The sequence below is a fragment of the Fukomys damarensis genome, unplaced genomic scaffold (assembly GCF_012274545.1).
Source record: "Fukomys damarensis isolate Sample0158 unplaced genomic scaffold, DMR_v1.0_HiC HiC_scaffold_19, whole genome shotgun sequence".
NCBI classification, from domain to species: domain Eukaryota; kingdom Metazoa; phylum Chordata; class Mammalia; order Rodentia; family Bathyergidae; genus Fukomys; species Fukomys damarensis.
The window spans coordinates 63829673-63851223 of NW_022900931.1; the positions used below are offsets into that span (position 1 = coordinate 63829673).

The window sequence follows — 21551 nt, forward strand, 5'->3', positions numbered from 1 at the left end:
GGTGGCTGGCAGGCTGGGTGGTGTGTGGGGCGGGGGCGGGGGCTGGGATCTTGACTGAAACCTGCTCTGATCATTGCCTCCTCTGGAAAAAGGGGAAAGGGAGGCCATTTGTTCACTTACCGCAGGATGCGGGTCCTCCATGAGTGGCTGTTCTCATGGTCTGGTGGCTGCAATGGGCTGTACTTTCCTCACCTGTACACTGGAGCTAAAAGACCTGCCCAGCACTGCTGTCCCAGGAAGGCTGTGGGAGTTCTCAGCCCGGTGCTCCCATCCTGAGACTGGTTTGTAGAAGAAGGTTCTGATTATTGGTGTACAGTTGGGCCCAGGTCATGGAGCGCATGTGTCTTTTCAGATTCAGAATCTGATGGGGCCCGGGACTTGCTGTAGACTTGATCTCTGGCCTTGACTTGTCACTGAGATCCTTCTGCAACTAGCACCCTATTGCTCCTTGAGGCACAGAAAACTCAGTTTCCTCACTTCACTTCTCTTTCTGGAGCTTCTGTAAAACAGTCTATTGAGCTGGCTGCCCGCTCATGGGTCTACCTGTCGTCTTGGGACTCCTGAGAGCACAGGCTATGCCAGTGGCTATAACAGGTGGGCCTTACTTCTCAGTGGTTTGGCACAGTGGGGGTGTTCCCACTGGGCAGTTGGACTCCCTCCATTTTATAGTCCTGCCTTCCCCTAAGTCCCTGCAAGAGGAGGGCATGGAAGGATGCTTTATGGAAAGAATGTAGATCCCTTCTCCTTGCATTCCATTGGCCAGATGGCAACCATGTGACCTCCCACTGCATGGAATGCTGGGAGATACAGTCTAGCAGTGCCCAGAAAAAAGAGGACATGTGGAGGAATACAGATGGTCACATGACCCCTGGGGTATGTGGGAAAGTGTTATTTCTGGGTAGAGATAGGAGTATCAGGATCAGCTGTTTCCGTGACATTTTGGCTTTCAGTCCTGTGTAGGACATGTATCTGCCACCATGAGGGCACACGTGCACGCATGTGTGCACACACAGACGTGGAAAACAAGCTTCCTGGGACACTTGCTCTGACTACTGCTGAGTCATTTGGTGGTGCATCTTTTGTTCCTGTTTGTTTCTGTTCCTTTTCCTTTTTGTTCAAATGATGGTTGAGGCCACATTCATTCCACTACCCCTCAAATGCCGTGACGTGCAGTTTGAACAACGCTGAGGACAGAGTGGAAATCACGGGCAAATGTGAAGCATGTGACCCTGTCACCCCCCCACCCTGTCTCCGGAACCCTCTCCTGGGGCTCGCAGTGACCCTGGGCCTTTGCGTGCTGTCCCCTAAGCCCGTGCTGACAGGGTCTAGCTGTGTCACTCGTGCTGGCCTCAGCCTCCCGAGTGCTGGACGTACAGGCGTGAGCCGCCACGCCCGGCATCACACACACATTTTGTATAAACTTCCCTCGCTGCGTCACCCCGTCTCTGTGTCATTGTCACCTTGTTTGGCCTTTGGTGATCACCGTTTAAAACTGAAGCCTCTCCTCTCGCCTGTGTTCCTAGCCCCTTCTCGGTGGCCGACAGTGCATTCTGGATCACTTTCCTAATTTATTCTTTACTTACTTATTTGGGGGTTTTTTGAGACAGGGTCTGTGCTGTAGTTCAGGCTGGCCTTGAACTCTTTATGATGTAGTCCAGCTGGCCTTGAACTCCTGCCGATCCTCTTGCCCGGGCCTCCCAAAATATTTGGGTTACAGGTGTACGCCACGGTGGCTACATTTATTTTGTTTATTTGTATTTTGAGACACAGTCTGGCAGTTCAGCTGAGGCTGGCCTCAGACTTGCATCCTCCTGCCTCGCTAATTTATTCTTTCACAAGCGTTTAGCCCCAGGAGGGCTTGCCCCATGCCTTGGGCCTAGTAGGTCTGTCCGCTGTTTTTTTTCGTTTTTACTGTGTTTCTTTGAGATAGGGCCTTACTATGCAGCTCAGACTGGCCTCATCTTCCTGCCTCACTCTGTCAAGTGCTGGAATTACAGCTGTGACCCACCACGTCTGTTTTGTTTTTTGTTTTTAATTGGTACCGGGGATTGAACTGGGTGCCTTGCACTTGCAAGGCAGGCAGTGGCACCACTGAGCTCAATCCCCTGCCCTGGCTTTTTAAAGTACATATGGACGTAGAAGGGGATTTACTAGGCAGCAGTGTAGATGTACACACTCAAGTGAAATGATTTGGCAGTTCACATTTATGGGACTTAAGAATCTATATGAGGTAGCGTCTTGGTGTATGGGAAGGGGTGGGGGTGGGTGGCCCACCCACCCACAGCTGGTGCAGGAATCAGGAACGCAGTTCCCGGGTCGGACTGTGCTGGGCGCTGGGCGCTGGGCACTGGGCGGAGGGGCGGGCCGGGCGGGAAAGGCCTTCCGGAATTCCAGTCTGTAGCTTGGTTCCTTGAAAGCCAGAACATGTGTCTGTAGATGTTCTTGTCGTCCTTGTTTTGTTTCTATTTGCCTTTCTCTTTTAGATCGTCATTTCATAAAATAATCTCCTGGGAACAGCGTGGGGTTTTTTCCGTCTTCTCCTGACGTCCCAGAGCTCACCTTGCCACGGTCGGTCGAACCTCCTGAGGGACCATAGAGTGGGGGCGGGAAGGGGTCCTCACCCACCCTTTCCCTGCAGCCCCTGTGTATGTGAGAGAGACAGACGGAGAGGGGCAGGTTACTTCTTGTGAGGTGTAAAGGTGTGTGTGCTTCTGAAATCAGCACTGTACGCACTTGGGGAATTCTGCGGGCGCAGCACCTTTCGCAATGGTTTCTGCAGCTGCTTCTGGGGCGGATTTGGAGGTCTCTGGGGAGAAGGCGGCCGCTGGAGGGGCCCTGAGCCGCACGCTGCTCCCGCTGCGCCCACAGTGGGTACTGGGTACGGAAAGGGCTCCCCAGCAGTGGTCCAGGAAGTCCGGGGGCGTGGCCTGCTCAGCACCCCGCTGGGGCAGACTGGGGCCGGGAAGGCGCTGGGCAGGAATTTGCAGCCTGGAAAATGAGATTTTTAAAACAATTTTTTTTATTTTTGGTTTTTTGAGACAGGGTCTCACTATGTAGTTGAGACTGACCTGGGACTCAATATGTAGCCCAGGCTGATCTCCAACTCGAAGTGATCCTCCTGCCTCAGCCTTCCGAGTGCTGGGATTACAGGCATGCGCCACCGCGCCCGGCTCTCCTGGCTTTTCAATTTAATTAATTTTAAACTTTTTAATTTAGAAAAATACGTTAATTTCCAGTAATCTCCTTTAAAATACTCCGCCTTGCTTTGAACGCACTTATCCCATCATTCTTGCTAATTTAACTGTTTAAAATTTTGTTTTATATGCACTTTTAAAAGCACTAATGGTCAGATACTCTGACAGACACCATTCTGCTTGTTACCTTTGCTTTTTAATACCACATCCAGGATGTTCTAGTGCATTAGACACAGTCTCTGTCACAGATGCATAGTACCCTGTGGGAAGAGTCAGTCCCTTCACTGGACACAGGTTGGCTGGAAGCTCTGGTGTCCGTCTCTTTCCCCCCCACACACTGGGGGTTGAACCCAGGGCCTGAACACTGAGCTGATCCTCAGCTCTTGGAGGCAGGGTCTCACTAAATTGCTACATTGCACAGGCTGATCTCAAACGTGCAGCCCTCCTGCCTCAGCCTCCCACAGTGCCAAAAAAAAAAGTGAACTTTACTTAGACTTAATCTACGTACAGTGTGCTACATTGAGGGGTGCAGCTCGGCAAGGGCATCATGTGACCACCCTGGCAATGACTGGTCCAGGTCTGTGACCCTGGGACGCTTTCCATTTGTGTGACTTCTGTGTTCTCATCAGTGTATGGCAGGTTTCAGGGTGCAGCTCTGTTGCCTCCTTGGGTAGCCCTAAGATCTTACTCTTTTTGATGCTATTGGCAATAAGCGTGACATAAACAGCAGTCTTGTGGCCTGTAGGCTTCTGTCGGCTGGCTTCTGTCACTTGGCGTGAGGATTCAGAGATTCACTCACTCTACAGGATTTTGTTGTTTTTGCATCTCAGGGTGGCCTCGAACTCGAAGTGATCCTCCTGCCTCAGCCTCCGAAGTGCCGGCCTACGCCACCATACCTTGCTAGTCCCAGAAGAATTGAAAATGGCACATTCTTTTTTGTTTTTTTTTTGAGACTGCCGGCCTACGCCACCATACCTTGCTAGTCCCAGAAGAATTGAAAATGGCACATTCTTTTTTGTTTTTGTTTTTTGAGACAGGGTCTCACTATGTAGTTGAGACTGACCTGGAACTCACTATGTAGCCCAGGCTGGTCTCAAACTCACAATGATCCTCCCGCTTCAGCCTCCTGATTGCTGGGATTACAGGCGTGAGCCACCACGCCCGGCTGAAGATAGCACATTTTGATTGAAGATAGCACATTTTGATTGGTCCCAAGCTCAGGGTTTGGAAACGTCCGCGCATGTGTCCTGGATCTCAGCCACGCCCCCCTGGCCACCAGGTCAGCCACGCCCTGACCTTGCCGTGTTCTTCCTGAAAGGCAGTCACTGTCCGGCCACCTCTTCTTACCCTCGTAGCTGGTGTGTTCAGTTTGAGAGTCCATTATTGCACAAGTATACATTTATGGGGCATCTACTTTCAAGAAAAAGTTGAAAAGCACTGTGTCCAAAATAGGAAAAAAAAAAAGCCCAAGCACACAGAACAAATGAGGAAAGAGAAGGGAAAAAGAAACTCAGATTGTAACACAAAGTCCCAAAACCTGTGGTGCCTGGCACCTCAGTAATTAGGGCACGCAGCCGGGAGGCCCTGCTCCATCTTCCCCGGGGCCTGGGGACTTGGGACCAAGGCTACTGCTCTTCGGAGAGCCTCGCTTCGCCGTTGCCCCGTGGGCCCCAGGCCCAGGTTCCCCCATCAGAGGTAGAAAGTGGGGCTCGGAGAGGCAGTGGATCGAGATTAGAACCCAGGCTGCGGAGTAGCTGCAGCAGATTCCTGGTGACAGCTAAAGGGGCCCCTGCCTGTTTAACAGGGCCACCACGAACCTATGGGGTGCTTTGGTGACATTAAACACAGACGGTGCGTTCTCATGACCCTTTACTGCCGCCTGCCACAAAGTTGTGGTCATGGGTGTGTACAGATAAGCACTACCCTCGTGTGAGTGGCCTCTTTCTAAGGCTGTGCGGTGGAGAACCCACACAGCTGTACCTGGTTACCCAAGATTTAGCAAGCACTGTTTTTCCAAACCCTCTAGAGAAAGGAAGTGAACAAGGTAAATCAGTAGTTCTGTGTCTGATATTGTAAGTGTTCAGCACAGGGCAGGGTTAGGGAGATCAAGGTATAGAGGGTGGTGGCTGCATTTTACTTAAGACAGGACCTCTCTGTATATTCCAGGCTGGGCTGGAACTCACAGAGATTCTTCTGCCTCAGCCTCCTGAGTGCTGAGATCACAGGTGTGCACCACCATGCCTGGCTCTGCACTTTTAAACAGGCAGTCAGAGTGGCCTTGGTGAAGAGGTGACATCTAAGCAGAGACCTGCAGGAGCTGCAGACAGGGTGATTTTGGGGGGAGAACAATGGCAGGAGAGGGAGTAGCCATGCCAAGGGCCTGGGTCAGGTCAGAGCCTGGCTTGGCAAAGTAGCAGTAAGGAGTCCGGTTTGCCTGGGGCTGAGTGCATGGTTCTCGTTCCCCTCTGCATCTGCTCTGCCCCAGGGCCCGCCGCCCCACCCCCACTGTGCCCACCCTGTCTGTGGGCGCCTGCGATTTTCCACCACCTCTGGGACCCTCCCCTCGGGCCTCGCCCCAGGTGCCTGTGTTGGTCGCCTCCACTGTGTGGCACCAGCCCCTCTGTCATCCAGTCAGTATTTACACCGTGGGGTCAGGACAGACAGACGGATGTGGAGGACTTGGCTCAGGGCTGCCGGGGCGTGCTGGGCTTGGGAGGGCTGCCTGTGCCGGCCAGGAGCCTGTGACTGTGGATTCTGTAAACAGCCCTGTGCCCTGGTGACAGAGAGGAGGAAAGTGTCGGGCAGGGGTGCAGCCCGCGCCAAGGTCCCACGGCAGTGCGATCCTCCCGCGTGTGCAGAATGTATAGGAGGCCAGCGTGGCTGGAGGGCAGGGTTAGGGATGGGAAGACGCCAGCATCATGCAGGGCCTGTGGCTGTGGGAGGGTGTGGGAGCCATGGAGGGTTCTGGGCAGAGGGGGTCCCGAGTGGGGATGAACTGGGGAGACGAGGCCCATCCCGGTGGGCTGCATGGCCTTGCTCAGGAGTGCGGGGCTGGGGTGCGATTGTGTCTGCTTCCCAGGCCGGCTGGGGCAGCTGGTCCTCTTTAGGGTTCTTGGGGACAGTTGCATCATTTGTTCATTGGGATGGCGCTGGATGTGGGACCCAGAGCCTCGTGTGTGCTGAACCACTGACTATGGCCTCAGCTTGAGGTGTTTGTTTTTTAGTAAACTTTTTTGTTCTTTCCAGTACTGAGGATTGAACTCAGGACCTTCACTCTGGGCTACATCCTCAACCCCTTTTTATATTTTATTTTCAGACAGGGTCTCACTGAGTTAGTAAATTCCCCAGGCTGACCTCAAATTTACCATCCTCCTGCCTCTGCCACCCATAATGCTGGGATTCTGTGTCCAGCCAATATCAATTTCTTATTTTGGAATAATTTTAGGTTTCCACAAAAGTCACGGATACAGCGGAACACCAGGTTCTCCTGCGCGGTGTAATGCAGCGCGTCGTTACCACGGTGTGCGTGCTGCCTGCTCTGAGAAGCCCGCTGTTGTCACAGGAGCCGTGGCTCGGGGAACCTGAGGCCTGTGCAGACTGCCTGGGCTCTCCTGGTGCACTTCTCCTGCCCCGGACCCCTCTGGGCCCTCTCTCCTGTGACGGTGTCTCAGCAGGTCCTGTGGAATGTGCCTCAGTCCAGCTTTGCCCAGGGCTTTTCTTTGGAGGAGGTGGGGTTATGGGCGGGTTTCAGGAGGGGCCACGTGGGCCCGCCCCCCGCCTGTCAGACTGAAGGCGCAGGCAGGCAGTGTGACTTGACCAGCTAGCCGAGGACGCACCCCTTTTCATGCTAGAGGTAAACGTGTGAAGTGGTGTGTTCATGATATATGTATTTTCTTTTTCTTTTCTTATATTTTTTTGAGATAAGATCTTGCTATTAGGATGGCCTTGAACTGGTGGCAATCCTCCTGCCTCAGCCTCCTGTATATGTATTGGGATCACGGGCATGTGCCGTCATGCTAGGCTTTATCTTTGATTTTTGAGACAAAAATGTTAAACCTTTTTAAAGCAAGGAACTCTGGAATTTGGTGTGTGCACAGTGGCATGAACTGCAGGCTCCATCCTCCCAGACTCCTGTCTGTCTGTCTGTTGGGAACAGTTTCCCAAGACACCCAGCACCCCATAAACAGTCATGCCCGCCCTTCCTCTTCCAGCCCCTGGTAGCCTTTCCTTCATTTTCTGCCTCTGTGGATTAACCTTTTGGGGACATGTTGTGTAGAAGGAATCCAGGTTCTGTGACTCTGTGTGTGTGTGTGTGTGAGATCAATGTTGTCTGTGATGTCTGGGTTTCTTTTTTGTTTGTTTGTTTATTTGTTTGAGACAGGGTCTCAATATATAGTTGAGACTGACCTGGAACTCACTGTGTAGCCCAGGCTGGTCTTGAACTCACAGCGATCCTCCTGCCTCAGCCTCCCGAGTGCTGGGATTAAAGGCGTGCGCCAGCAGGCCCCACTTCATCTGGGTTTCTTTATGGCTACTGTCTTGTACCCTCTGTCTCCTAGGATCGATGTAGCTGAAAGATAACCACATAACATAGAAGCCAACCTGACAGGACCCTCAACACAGGGATATGTCATGGCCCAAGTCTGACTTGTCTCCCAGACCCTGGCAGGTGCTTAATCCCTCAGGTCTGAGTTAATGATACTAGGAATATGACAGTGGCTTTGGAGCAGTTAGATTGGACCAGGTCCTGAGGCTGATCCTTGGTGGCTTTCTCAGGAGAGCAGAGACACAGGTGAACACGCAGCCCAGGGACTGTGCCAGGCTGTGCGCACTTCCAGCTTCCAACAGAAACCCATCTTCTTTCTGTAATGCACCCTATCTCTGGTGTTTCATTATAGTTACGGAACACTGACTTATACATGTTGCCAGGCAAAAGAACGTCCTGCTTCTGCCTTGGGAGCCCTTCCCAGAGAGACCTTGTTCTCCTGCCCACCAGTCATCTGCCGTATTGATTAGCTGTCCAGATGAATTTGTTTTATTTCTGAGATTTGGGAATAAATAGAAACTAACAGTGGAGTAAAGCAGAGAGCCCAGGATGAGAGTCAAGCACGTACGGGTGTCTGGAACCAGGCCCAAGTAGCTGCTGGTCAGAGCAGCGAGGACAAAGAACATACAGGCCACTCGGTAATTGGGAGGGGGAGGCAGGAGGATCACAGGTTCAAGGCCAGCCCAGGCAACTTAGCAAGGACCTATCTTGGAACAGAGGTAAGAAAGGCGTGAGGTGTTGCTCAATGGTGGAGTGCTTGGCTGGCACCTGTGAGGCCCTGTTCAGATCTCAGTGTCACACCAGTCACCCAGGTGCAGAGGTGAACTCACACCCCTGCTGCACTCTGTACACCAGAAGGGTTCAGAGTCAAGGTGGACACAGAAGCTGTTCTGACGGAGCGGGGACGGGGTCTGGTGGGAGGGGCCGCCCTGGGGGTCACCTCACACTAGGATTTCTCAGAAGCTCTGAGCAGTCCCTGCTGCCCTGGACTCTCTTAGTGAGGTTATCGGTAGCGTGGATCCATTGGAAGCCACAGCAGGGAGGACCGGAAGTGAGCAGGGATGGGGAGGAGAGGTAGGGTGAGGCTGTGCACTCCCATGTTCTGTTGCCACCCCCGGCCTATCCTCTCATAAACCCTGTTCTGTCTGTAACAGAGCCCACCCACTTCTACCCTCTCCAGCTCAGACTCTTGCAGTCACTTTCTCCCTGAGCTTCCCTATGGCAGGTGTCAGATCTGCATCCTGCTAAGACCCAGTTAGACTCCACGGTGCTGTCCTCGCCAGACTCGCACCTACCTGACCTTGCCTGTTGCACCTGCTTCCTCCTGCCTTCCCCTGCTTGCTAGTCCTCAAATACCAGGGTGTTTGTGCCCCAGGGCCTTTGCATGTGTTGCCCCCCCCATGCTTCTGCAGACACTCACCTTCCCCGTGACACATTGCAATCACTTTGGCAGCCCCTCCTGTCCCTGTCCCATTTCTCTGTCATCATCAGCTGCTCTGGGGTGGGAGGTGGGGTTATTAAGGAACAGGCGAAGCCAAGTGTGAAGCCCCTGTTGCCTGCTGGTCACCTGCCTTGTGCCCTGTGCAGTGCGCAGGTCTGTGGGGAGCAGTTGGAAAGGCTCCTGCAGATCCCGAGACACGCTCCGCCCCGGATCCCGGAAGTGGCCAGGGCTTTGGTGCTTGCTGGTCCACGCTCAGCCCTTGCTCATGGCACTGGGTGGCTTTTAGCTCGTGTGTGGCAGCTGCTCGTAGCCATGCCCCGACCCCTGCCAGCTGAAATGATGCTCTCAGGGTTTCAGTAAATGTTTTTGCTGTTCCTTTTTGAGACAGGGTCTCGCTATGTAGTTCACATTGGTCTTGAACTCCCTGTGTAGCACAGTCCGGCCTCAAACTTGCGGTGATCCTCCTGCCTCAGCCTTCCGAGTGCTGGGATCACAGGTGTGCGCCACCACACCTGGCTTAATGGCATCTTTATCGAGATACAATTCGGTACCATAAAATCTGCGCACCGAAAGTGTACAGTTGGTAGTTTTTAGTACAGCCCTTCTGAGGACGTTTCCATTGGCCCAGAAGAACCGGTGTCAGGCATTGCAGCCCCAGCCCTAGCCCCACAGCCTGGCTCTGCTTTCTGTCTGTTGAGACGCGTCCTATAAACGAGTGCACACCACGCGGCCTTGGGCGCCTGGCTTCTTTCACTCAGCACCCTGCCCACGGCCCTTCCCGTCTGGCACGTGGCCATGTGGCGTGTCCTGCCCGGCCACACGTATTCTGGGGTCTGGTCGCCTCCCCTCGAGCCGTGCACATCCGGGTACACGGTGCGTGGACTTCTGGGGTCACGCGGTCCCTCCTAGGGTGACCCGCGGGCCGCCCCGAGCCCCATCCCCAGCCTCCCTGCCCCTCCGCCCTTTCGGAGACAGGGTCTTGGAAGGTTGCCCGGGCCGGCTTGAACGTCCAGGCCTCCTCCGGCCGCCCGGAGTCGTGGGATTTCGGGCCTGCCGCCCTGCCCGGATCTCACACCTTTTCGCCCGCCCACGGATTGTAGTGTGCATAACCCTTTCCCGGTGCTGGCTGGTACGTCGTCGTTTCCGAGGTGCTGCTGTTGTGCGCCCCACTACCCTTCCTTCGGAGCCCCTAATTGTGTCACTTTGGACTTGCTGTAGGGACCGTCCCGTAAAGGAAGCGCTGGGTGACGCGTGGGGGGCTGCAGCCTTGAGAGACGCGGCCGTCGGCACTGGCGCCTCCTGACTGCAGGGTCCGTGTTCAGAGCTGCTTGTGACGATCTATCTGCGACCCCCGTCAGTGCTGCCGTGCCTTGCCAGGCGTTGTGGACACGTGAAGGGTGGCGACAACTCAGCCTCACCTGATTCACACACTCCCAGCCAAGGATGCGATGCTCTGCTGTCTTCTATTGAAAACAGGCATCCTTTCGCTGGGTGTGGTGGCACAGGCCTGAAACCCCAGCACTTGAGAGGCTGAGGCAGGAGGGTCGCTGTGAGTTTTAGGCCAGCCTGGGCTACATGGTGAGATGCTGTCTCCAAAAAGAACAGCTGTGGGGGAGGTAGAAGGAGAAAAGTGAAAACATGTGTAAACAGGGTTTTCAGAGCTGGACCCCAGTCACATATGAGCATCCTGAGTTTCCATAGCACACTTGTTTTTAGCGTTGTGTTGTTTCTTTTTTTAAATTTTTTTGCAAGGCACTCACCAGAACCACTGAGCTAAATCCCCAGCCCTCGTTTCTTTTTGTTTGTTTGTTTGTTTGTTTTGGAGACAGGATCTCACTCTGTAGTTTATCCTGGCCTTGGACTTACTTGTAGCCCAGGCTGGCCTTGAACTTGTGGTGATCCTCCTGCCTCAGCCTCCTGAGTGTGGGGATTACAGGCATGCACCATCACGTCTTGCTGGTGTGATTTTAATTGTTCTTCAGGTGGCTCTCTCTCCCCTCAAAGGGTGTGGTGAGATTTTCTGTTTGCTTTTCTGGTTTGGAACATCGACAGCAGTCACACAGCCAGAGCGCAGCCATCTCTGACTGGGCCTCGGTGTGGAATTGAAAAAGGTGCTTCCTCCAGCAGGACGCGGCCCTCAGGGCTCCTTTTTGTCTGGCTTGGGAAAGCTGACTCCTGTGCAGATGGACGCCCTCTTCTCTAGGACGTCAAGGCATGAGCAGAGCGTGGGCCAGAACGGAGGCCCGTCTTGCCCCCTTTGTCTAGGCTTCTTTGTGCAGTGAACCTTATGCAGCTCTACATAGTATATACATGTGTGTGTGTGTGTTGTATACCTAATATTGCACAATATTGTGTTTTTACCTTGTAAGTGTACGTGCCCTATTCATTCCCTGTGGCTGCTGTAACAAATCCCACAAACCTTGTGGTTTAAAATGGAAAGTTTTTCTCTTACAGTTCTGGAGGGCAGGACTCCAAAATCACAGTGTTCACAGAGCTGCCCTTGCTCCAAAGACTCTGGAAAGACGCCTTCTTTGTCTTGTGCATTTCTGGTGGTCCTGGGTATCTGTGATATGTGGCTGTGTCATAACCACGGTCTCTGACTTTACGTGTTTCTGTTGTTGTTGTTTTGTGGTAGTAGGGATTGAACCCAGGGCCTTTACATTAAGCTACATCCCCAGCCCATTTTATTTTGAGATAGGGTCTCACCAAGTCATCCAGGCTGGACTCAGATTTGCGATCCTCCTGCCTCAGCTTCCTGAGTGCTGGCATTCCAGGCATGCGACACCACGCTGGGCAGGTCTGCAGAGCTTCAGGCAGGCTCATCCAGTTGTGCTCAGCGACCTGCTAACCAGGGCAAGGTCGGGTGAGAGAAGATGTGAGTCCAGGCCCTCAGTCCTGAGAGGGTGGGGTGGGAGGCTGGGTGTGTCGGGTGCGAGCTCCTTGCCCCAAGAGGCCGAGTGAGTCAGTGCTGCTGCGTGAGGAGCAGCCCCTCACTACCGCCTGGTCAGTGGTGGGGCTAAGGCACCACGGGCTGCAGCCGCCTGGGTGGCAGCAGGAGCTGAGTGGGCACAGCTTCTGGGCCTGGTTGCCGTGGTCCCGGACCCCCTCGACAGGGAGGTGGCAAGGTGCCCTGTGGGAGGTCACAGCCCCCCACTCATGCCTGGCAGTGAGAGGCAGCATTGGGGCGCAGTGGCGGGCTAAAGTCGGAAGGGCCCGGCCGGGGACTGTGCAGCCGTGTCCGTCTGTGCAGCGAGACCCTAGAGAGGGGCAGGGTTTCTGGCTGTGCTTGGCCCAGCCGCGGTGCTCTTTGTTGCTGCTCTACTTCCTGCCCGCTGCCCGCACACTGTTTTGCTGAGCCCCTCTGCTCTTTATCGTTTCACTGGACAGTCCTGGAGCGTCCTTGCAGTGGTTGCACGGATATCTGAAAATGTGAGCTCTTTTGTGTCAGGTCGTGTATGGTTGCAAACATTGGAAAGTGCCTCAAACTGTTAGATTAAGTAGTTTGGTGGCAGGCAACTCATGAGATTTTAAGAGGCCAATGTTTTTCTCAGATGGATTTATCAGCCTTATCAGGGTCTTTGCCTCATCACAAAATAGCTGCCAAGGCTCCACTTGTCTCAACTGTGTTCAAAACTGGAAACAGGGAAGAAAAAGCTTTTTTCCTTGAAAAGTCATATCATTGTATTTTGGAATAAACTTGCTCCAAGTTTCCCAGACTGAAAGTTTCATTGAGTAAAAGCCAAGTCTGTACACTTTGGTTTTTACTGTTTGTGGTACTCTGGCTACTCTAGCTGCAAGGGAGGCTGGGAATGTGAATATCTGATAAGGAAACTAGGAATGCCCCTCATTTTTTAATTTTAGCACTATTTAAACCACTACTCACAGTACAAAACTATGTTGTGACCCCAGGTACACAAAATAGCCTTACGTGATTGAAACCAGTTCTGCAAACTAACACCACGTGTGCTGTAACAGTTCCTGTGCTCTTCCATCCCACTTGTATCCATACTGTTTAATTACTCCAAAAAATTCCCTGTCAAAGCCGGGCGTGGTGGTGCACGCCTGTACTCCCAGCATTTGGGAGGCTGAGGCAGGAGGATTGATGTGAGTTCAGAGCCAGCCTGGACTACATAGTGAGGCCCTGTAATTTGATTTCGCAGCCTTCGAGGTGGCCCACAGTTTGGAAAAGCCGGGCTAGTGATGGTGCAGGGGAGAGAGGGTGAGTTGGGGGGCGGCTGTGGCCCTGGCCTGGCTTCCTAGCTGAGTGCCGGCCTTCTGACTCATCCCTGATGTGGCCCGACACCTTCCGCAGCTCCCCATGGCGGTGCAGGCCCGTGGGTTCCCAGGGGAGGAGGGCTTCACGCAGCTTCTGTCCTTGTGTCAGCACCGTGGTTGGCAGGCCTGGCCTGGCCGGCTGTTTATAGCGTGGTGGGAAGTGGTGAGGGCTTCAGAGTCCCAGGGTCTGAGTTCAGGTTCTGGGTTCTGGGTGCGAGCTATCATGGCGCCCACTGGGGACCCCAGCAGGAAGAGGGAGCCCCAGGTCACTGTGGCTGGCAGGGATGAAGGCCGTCCCCATGGGTCAGGCAGCCTCCCTGGTGGGGTTGGCAGTTCGGCTCCTGCTCCTACAGCCCTGTCAGTTTTTCAGGAGCTTCTGCGTGTGTGTGGGTGGGACGGGGAGGGGTACCCTGGGCCACCCCAGACTGAGAACCACTGAGCCTGCTCCCCACAGCCGAGGCCTGGGTCTGTGTGCTCTTTCAGGCGCCCTCAGCTCTCCCCGTGCTGGATACCCGGTAGGTTCTTAATAAAATGCCCTTTTAGGGGCCAGGGATTTAGCTCAGTGTTTCTACCGCCTTCCTCGCAAGCGCACCGTCCTGAGTTTGATCCCCTGGTACCAAAATAATAAATAATAAAATAAAGTAAAATGCCCTTTTCACTGGCTGCCTCTTGAACAGATGAATGAACTTGTTAAATTTCCTGTGCAATTCATTCATTGAGTTACTACCGTGAGCCCTGGCGCCAGCTCCAGGGATCTTACAGGGCACCACAGTGTGCTTGTAGGGGGACCAGGAGCAACAGCAGGCCCCGGGCAAGGCACGTTTGATGTTTCTTTTTCCCTGTATTTATTAGGTTTTGTCCCATTCCCCCCTTGAGCTCTCTCGCTATGTACCAAAGCTGTGTTTCCATTTTTCCTTCTATTTTCGCTTTTCTTCTCCTCCCTCCTCCTTCCTTGTTCCCCTTCCCGTTTGAACACTTCCTTCCCCTTTCCCAACAGCCATTATACATCTCAGTCCTTATTTCTACTTTCGGTTTCTCATACCAGAGAAACAGTGCGGTATTTAAACATGTGGAGGCATGTTTGATATTAAAGTAGGTTTTGAATTACAAAACTTTCAGCTGGGTGTGGTGGCACAGACCTGTGAGCCCAGCAGTTTGAGAGGCTGAGGCAGGAGGATCACAATTTTAAGCCTAGCTTGGGCAACTTAGCAACTTAGTGCAACTCAAAATAAAACAAGAGGACCAGGGATTTAGCTCACTGGTGCCGCTTCTAGCCTCAAAAGTGCCAGGACCCCAGTACCAAATAAATAAATAAATAAATAAAGTCAAAATAAAACAAGACAGGGTACAGGCCTGTAATCCCAGCACTCGGGAGGCTGAGGCAGGAGGTTTGCTGAGTTCGAGACCAGCCTAGGCTACCTAGTAAGTTCCAGGTCAGTCTCAACTACATAGTGAGACCCTGTCTCAAAAATAAATACATACATAAATAAAAACAGGGTTGGGGATGATGTGGCTCAGTACCAAGATCCCAGTTCCTGCCCCAGAACACCCCCATCACATTTCAGGTACTCAGAGTAGAGGGAAGACTAAGAGGCAGACGCACCCTGTCCCCGTCCCCTACAACACACACGCACCTGGGGCTGTTCTCTCTGGGCCTGGGCCTCTGGCTCGGCCATCCTGTCCCTCTCCTCCCGTCCCCTCCAGTCACAGGTGTCCTGCACACTTGCAGCCAGTGTGACTGAGAACTCAGTGCTTCATTGCACTTGATTTTATGTTTTATTTTATTTGTTTCCCTGGCACTGGGGATTGAACTCAGGACCTCGCACTTAGGAGGCAGGTGTGGCTCGACTGAGCTAAATCCCCAGCCCTACATCTGTTTTGTTTAAAACTTTGAGGTCCCTAATTGCCTCTCTACTGGTTTTATATTGGAAGACATGACATAAAGTGTTGTGTTGCCAGCTAACCCATATCTATCTGTTTGTATGGGGGCTGGGCTTCTGCCCGGGCCTCCCTCTGAGCTGCGTCCCTAGCCCTCTACATGTTTTATTTTGAGGAAGGGTGCAGCCAAGCCGACCTGTGTGACGCGTGCATTTCCGGGTGCTGAGGAATCCGTGCCGTGCCCCTCACTGCCATCCAGTCTAAAGCTCTGCCCATTGAGCAGGGTTCCCGGCCTGGCCCCTCCCTGCTCTGCGTGTGGATGGGCCGCCCCGGAGCCTCCTGAGGACCCATCTGTGTGACTGGCTGTCTCACTTGGCTTGGTGTGGAGTGTGTTTGTCAGGATTCCCTTTTTTGTTTGTGTATTTGTTTTTCTCAGAGGGGGTCTTGCTTTTGTATTCCAGGCTGGCCTCAAACTTGCAGTGATCCTCCTGCCTCAGCCTACCTGAGCGCTGAGATTACGGGTGTGCGCCACCACCCCCAGCATGGAATCCCCTTCTTGAAGGGAACAGATTTTGGGAATCTGTTCTTGGGCTCTAAGCTGCAAGACTCTGGCTGCCCCCCTGACCCCGGCAGTGCAGACCTCTCCTTAGCTTGCTTTCTTCTCCTGGGTGCCCTCGCGGTGGAGCGGCCGGATCACGTTCTCATGCTAGTTCTAATGTTTGGGGCCCCGCTAAACCGTTTCTCAGGGCGGCCGTGCTCTCTGCATTCCCCCCAGTCCCGGCCAGTGCACCTCCTTCCTCTGCAGCATCCTCACTGAGGCGGGAGGCACTCGCACTGTGACTTGCACTGATTTTCTCTGGCACTTACTCGTGCCGAGCACCTGTGTACTGGCCACTTGTAGATTTTCTTTGGAGAAATACCTATTCATGTCTTTTGCCCTTATTTTTTTCATTTGATGAATTTGAACTTAAAAGGACAGAGCCACGCTTGGCACCTGGCAGCCGTGTAGGGTCCCCCAGGTCTGTGTACGCCAGCACCCACAGTAAACTGCAGACAGGGCCATTCAGTCCTGTTTCTATTTGGGGATGGCTTGGTATTGGAATAAAAACCCCCCTGCTCTACTCCTCCCCTTTTTGAGTCAGGTCTTTCAAAGGCTACCCTCAAACTCCAGATCATCCTGCCTCAGCCTCCCAGAGTGTAGAATTACAGTGTCACCACACTCAGCTGTGATGTATCCCTTAAAGGGAAGATTGTTTAAGAAAAAACAACATGATGCTGTTGGGGAACCCAGACTCTAAGCCTCATTCCTTAGTCTCATCTGGTATCCAAGGGGGGCTTGAAGGTCTCTTTGCATAGCTGCTGGGTTTATCTGTATCTCTCTACTTGCCCCTCACGCTGTGAGATATTTTATTCTACTCCAAAAGTTTGCCTTAGAGGCACAACTTGGAGAGAACATAATATTGTGTGCCTTATAAAGAAACCTCACAGATTCCCAATGATTTATAAGCTTGAGCTAATTGGTTAGAAAACTCAAGTCTTAAAAGGGGAAATAATTTTTAGGTTTTCTTAAATTTATTTGTGTAGACAGACCAATGCCAGAAACATTAAGATAAGTAATATTCCATCTAGCCCTAGGTCTAAGTACAGTGAATAGAGGATAATTTTCAGAATGTCACACTAAAGTGATTCAATATTCATCACTATAAAACCATTACAATGATGGGGTCAGGCAAAATGGAAGTAAGGTTTACAGAAACCTCTCACTGAATTTTTCTAACTTAGTTTACAGTATATAATTATGAATAATTATTTTAAAACAATCCAAGTAGCAAGCTACTAAAGGAGAAACCAACATATTGCTGATTGATTATCATTTTCTTCATTCCACCCTATTTTATTATTTGTCTCAAAATAAAAAAAAAAAAAAAAAAATTACCGTTGAAACATAAACACAAATAAAAACTGGTACAAAAACCAAGTGCACCGGTGCATGCCCATAATCCTGCTGGCAATTCCATCTCTCTTGAGGGCAAGGCAGGAAGATTGCAAGTTTGAGGCCAGCCTGGACGAACCAAGCCAGGGGTGGTGGTGCAGGCCTGTAAGCCCAGCACTCAGGAGGCTGAAGCAGGAAGATCACCAAGAATTGGAGCCCAACCCAGACTACATAGCAAGACCCTGTCTGAAAACAAAATGAACAACAATAAGAAAAAGAAACCGAAATAACTGAAACCCTGACAAGGTGGGGCGGGTCTGCACGCCGGGTCTCAGGACAGCTGCTCTCTGGACTGTCCTCCGGAAGAGGGGAAGCCGCTCAGAGCTCCTGTTGGCCTGCTCTTCCTCCAGGCTCCATCTCTCACTTCCTCAGCCTTGAAACATCCCGGGCATCGGTGAGGTGGTGCAGACCGGCACCCTGCCTGGTGACGCCATCCTAGCGTTCCTGCTGTATTTGCACGGCTCCAAAGGACGGAGAAGGACAGGGGCTGTGGGTCATGGCTCAGGGTGAGGCTGCAGGATCCGGGACACTTTACAGCCCCCACCCTGTGCCTCAGTTTCCTTAAGTACAGAGTGCGACCATAGAGGCCTCTGCCTGGTGGAGGCTTCTGGAGTAAGAAGTGCCCAGTGGGCAGTGGGTCAGCGGTCAGCGTGGTTTACTGTCACCTCCCTCAGATTCCGGGTGTGCAGATTCACCTGCTCCATAAAATGGCCTTCGTGGTCATTTGCAAACAGATGAAGAATAGTGGAAAAAATCTGAGTCACCTGACACTGCCCTCTCATTTGGCGCGTGTCCCCTGCATAACCTGTTTCCCATGTGTGGGTGGCTTCACTGTTTGAGGTGTCCACACACACAGCACAGAGGTGCTTTTGGTGCCTGTGATGCCTCAGGCCAGTGACGATGAGCTGTGAGCTCAGTGTGAGCAAATCAACTGTGTGAGGTATGAGCGAAAACCACAGCGAATGGCTGTTGTTTTTAATTGATTACAGTAAAAGACACATCACCATTAACCCCATTTCTGAAGATTCCCCTTGCTTCAAACACGTCCCGCCGTTCTTGCCACTTTCTGCGGCAGTCCTGGAGTCTCTTTCCCGAGTATCCTGAATTGCGCTGTCCTGGCTGCCTCCTTGCCCTGATCAATTCAGAACGTTTCCCATTCACGTCCTTTGACTTTGGGGAAGAGCCGGAAGTCACATGGCGGCAGCTGGGGAGCGGGAGGTAGGTGAGGACACAACACACCTCGTGTCTTCATCGCCTGCCTTTCTGCTGCGTGGTCCTCGGCGGCTGCCACCGCCCTTGTGCCCACGCTTGGTAAAGACACAGTAGAGGCTCTGAAGCGCTGTACAACAGTGTCAGGAACGAGGGATCGGTGCGTTCCAGACGGGGGTTAACGGCAGTGTAGCTTCCTTTTCTTTTGTGTTGGTACCGCGGATCGAACTCAGGACCTTGCGCTTGTGAGGTAGACGGCGGAACCACTGAGCTACATCCCCAGCCCCATGTATCTTCTGCTATAGTACATTTTCAAAAAATGTAAACCGTCAGCAGCGATCTGTTCCGTCTCCCTGCGTGTGTGCTGAGGGAGGGGTCTTTAAACAGAAACGCCCAGAGGCGGAGGATGAGTGTTTCGGGCGGGGCTCCCCAGACCAGGCCCCGCAGCTCCCCGCTCCACGTTTGCTCGTTCTGTGCTGGCGGCAACTCTCAGTCCCTCGGCCTGGCTCGCATACTTGAGCCACAGCGCCAGGACTGCCACTGGGCTATGGCGTCGCGTGTGCGTCCACACCGTGCACCTCGCGATGGTGGAGTGCTGCTCTGTGTGGCTTTGAACTTGAACCTGTCCTCTGCTTCCCCTCTTTCCCGCTCCCCCACCCTCTCCAGCTGCAGTCTGCCTCCGCCCACAGCCCTGGCCCATGCCCTGCTCTCCGCTCGTCTGTCCGTCCGTCCCTCCCTCCGTCACAGCGCGTCCTAAGTCTTTCCCGCTCACTCAGCCTCTCGTTCTCTCCCCGCAGCTGGCCCCCAAGAGGACGTTCTCCAAGTCCCCAGCCGGGGGCCCCGTGTAGACCTGGAGTGGACGCCCCCTCCTTCCCTTCATGATTCGTTTGTAGCGCAGGTAACCGGGAGGGAGTTCCCGCCCCGTCCTGGGGCCACTGCCCCTCCATATGCACTTCCTGGGCCCACTGTGGAGCACAGGGGAGAAGGCCTGGCCCCAAGCCCTCTCCTCCAGACCCTCGGCCTACTGTGCCTCTCCAGGGTCTCTTCAGGCAGGTTATCAAACGAGGGTCTCATTAGCCACAAATCTGGTGACACAGAGAGAAGCAGGCGGAGCGGGCGGTCACCTGCACCGGTGTCCGTCTGTGCACTGTGGTGGGAGGGGCGAGTGGGGGCTGGGCGTGTGTGTGGCACTTCCTGTGTAGGTGTCTGAGCTGGGTCACTGGATTTCATCAGCTCTGGGGCAGGGGGAGAAGCCCTGTGTTCTCCTCGGGGCCTAGCCTGAGTGTCCGCCTTATACATGGTGCCTGAGGCCCCGAGGCAGGTGGTGCAGTCCCCGTGACTTCTGGGTGAGGGGACCCCACAGAGCTGTGTGCCTGTGTGAGAGGTGCCCCGCCCGACGGTCAGGACTGTAGGTGCGCAGCCTCTCAGATGTCTCTGCTCCCTGCGCAGCCCCAGGGAGGAAGGACACAGGTAGAGGGAAGCTTGGAAGGGTGGAGGGAGCAGGGTGTCCCAGAGGCCAGGCACCGCCTGGGGCAGTTGGGAGGTGGGTGGGGGCCGAGGGACAGACCCAGGCAGCACCAGTCACCTCGGGCACAAAACGGGGCGAACGTATCCCTCCCCAGGATCGAACATGCTAACATTTGTGACGTGCTCAACCGTGCCCGGCTAGGGCAGGCACGCAGCAAACGTTAGCCCTCCTCCTCCTCATCATTCTGGCGGCACCCACCCCTGGGGACCCTCCCTCGCTTCTGCCTTGGGAAGGTCTCCTGGTGACCTCTCCATTCCTTGAGAGCCACACTGCCCAGGGCTTCAGGGGGACCCGGGGCCTTGCACCCTTGGTCCTTTCTGTTGGCCAGGCCCTGCCCGTGAGGAGCATGGGTTCCAGGCCGTCTGCTCGCCAGAAGATGGAGAGCGACCGGTCAGTGCCTCCTGCTCCTCACCTGCAGAGCCCGGTGGCCCTGTGTGCCCGAGGCCCTCCTGCCTGGGCTGCACACCATCCTCGTCAGGGGCTGGAAGCCGTCTGGTCAGGAGACTCTGGTGGACTCAAGGGAAGGGAAGCCCACCACTTCCGGGGCTCCCCGCAGGGTGGCCGGGCGCACTGCCACGATCTAACCTTGTCTCCCTCGCCCTCTTCCCGACCCCACCCATCAGTGGCGATGGATGATGAGGATGGGAGATGCTTACTAGACGTGATCTGGTGAGTAATGGGCTCCCCACCTCTATCTCAGACTCCTTCCCTCTTCCCTTCCCAGCTCACCGCCTCAGTGTCCCTCTCTCTTCTCTTTCAGTGACCCTCAGGCCCTCAACGACTTCTTGCATGGGTCGGAGAAGGTGAGTGCGGCAGGGAAAGGTGCTTCCCAGGCAGGGCTGGGTTCTGTGCCGAGCAGGGCACGTGGCAGGTCCCTGCCCTCATACCATATGTATTTCCTTAGTCAGTGACGAAGCCAGAAACTAAGAAAGTCAACAGTGACAAGCACCATGCAGAGTGTGATAAGAAATTAAAAGTTGTCAACCGGCATGGTGGTGCACACCTGTATCCCAGCACCCTGGAGGCTGAAGCAGGAGGATTACTGATAGTTCAAGGCCAGCTTGGGTTTCTCAGTGAGTCCAAGGCCAGCCCAGACTGTATAACAAGACCCTGTCTCAAAACAACACCAAAAATATGCCAGCCGTGTGGGAAGAGAGGGTGGCTCAGGGGCGGGGCGCTTACCTGGCATCCGCAAGGCCCCAGTCCAATTTCCAGCACAGGAAAACAAATCTAAGAGAGTGAGTGGGCCGAGGGCTCCTTCAGTGTGGTCGGTGAGGGAGCGAAGGAGGTGACACCGACGGTGCCACGGTGCTCCCGGCTGGGGAGGAGCAGGAGACGGTAGGAGGTGAGGCAGGAGTAGAAGCCACCTGGTGACGCCGGCCTGGGGCTGGGTTTTTACGATGGCAGCAGCCCCAGGGTTCAGAGGCGGGGAAGGCAGCTGGGCTGTGCCCCTGGAGACCCAAACCCAGCCAGCGGAGTGGAGGTCT

The 21551-nt window shown here is 53.9% G+C and overlaps 1 protein-coding gene across 1 annotated transcript in view; it reads left to right on the forward strand.

Annotated features, from left to right (window-relative positions):
• Positions 1–21551, forward strand: part of Bicra (BRD4 interacting chromatin remodeling complex associated protein) — a 44209-nt gene that overhangs the window by 17428 nt on the left and 5230 nt on the right. Inside the window, exons 2-4 of the mRNA XM_010640910.2 lie at positions 19334–19434; positions 20688–20733; positions 20825–20867. Coding sequence (XP_010639212.1) covers positions 20693–20733; positions 20825–20867 — 84 coding nt within the window. The 5' untranslated portion in view covers positions 19334–19434; positions 20688–20692. The remainder of the gene's footprint in view (positions 1–19333; positions 19435–20687; positions 20734–20824; positions 20868–21551) is intronic.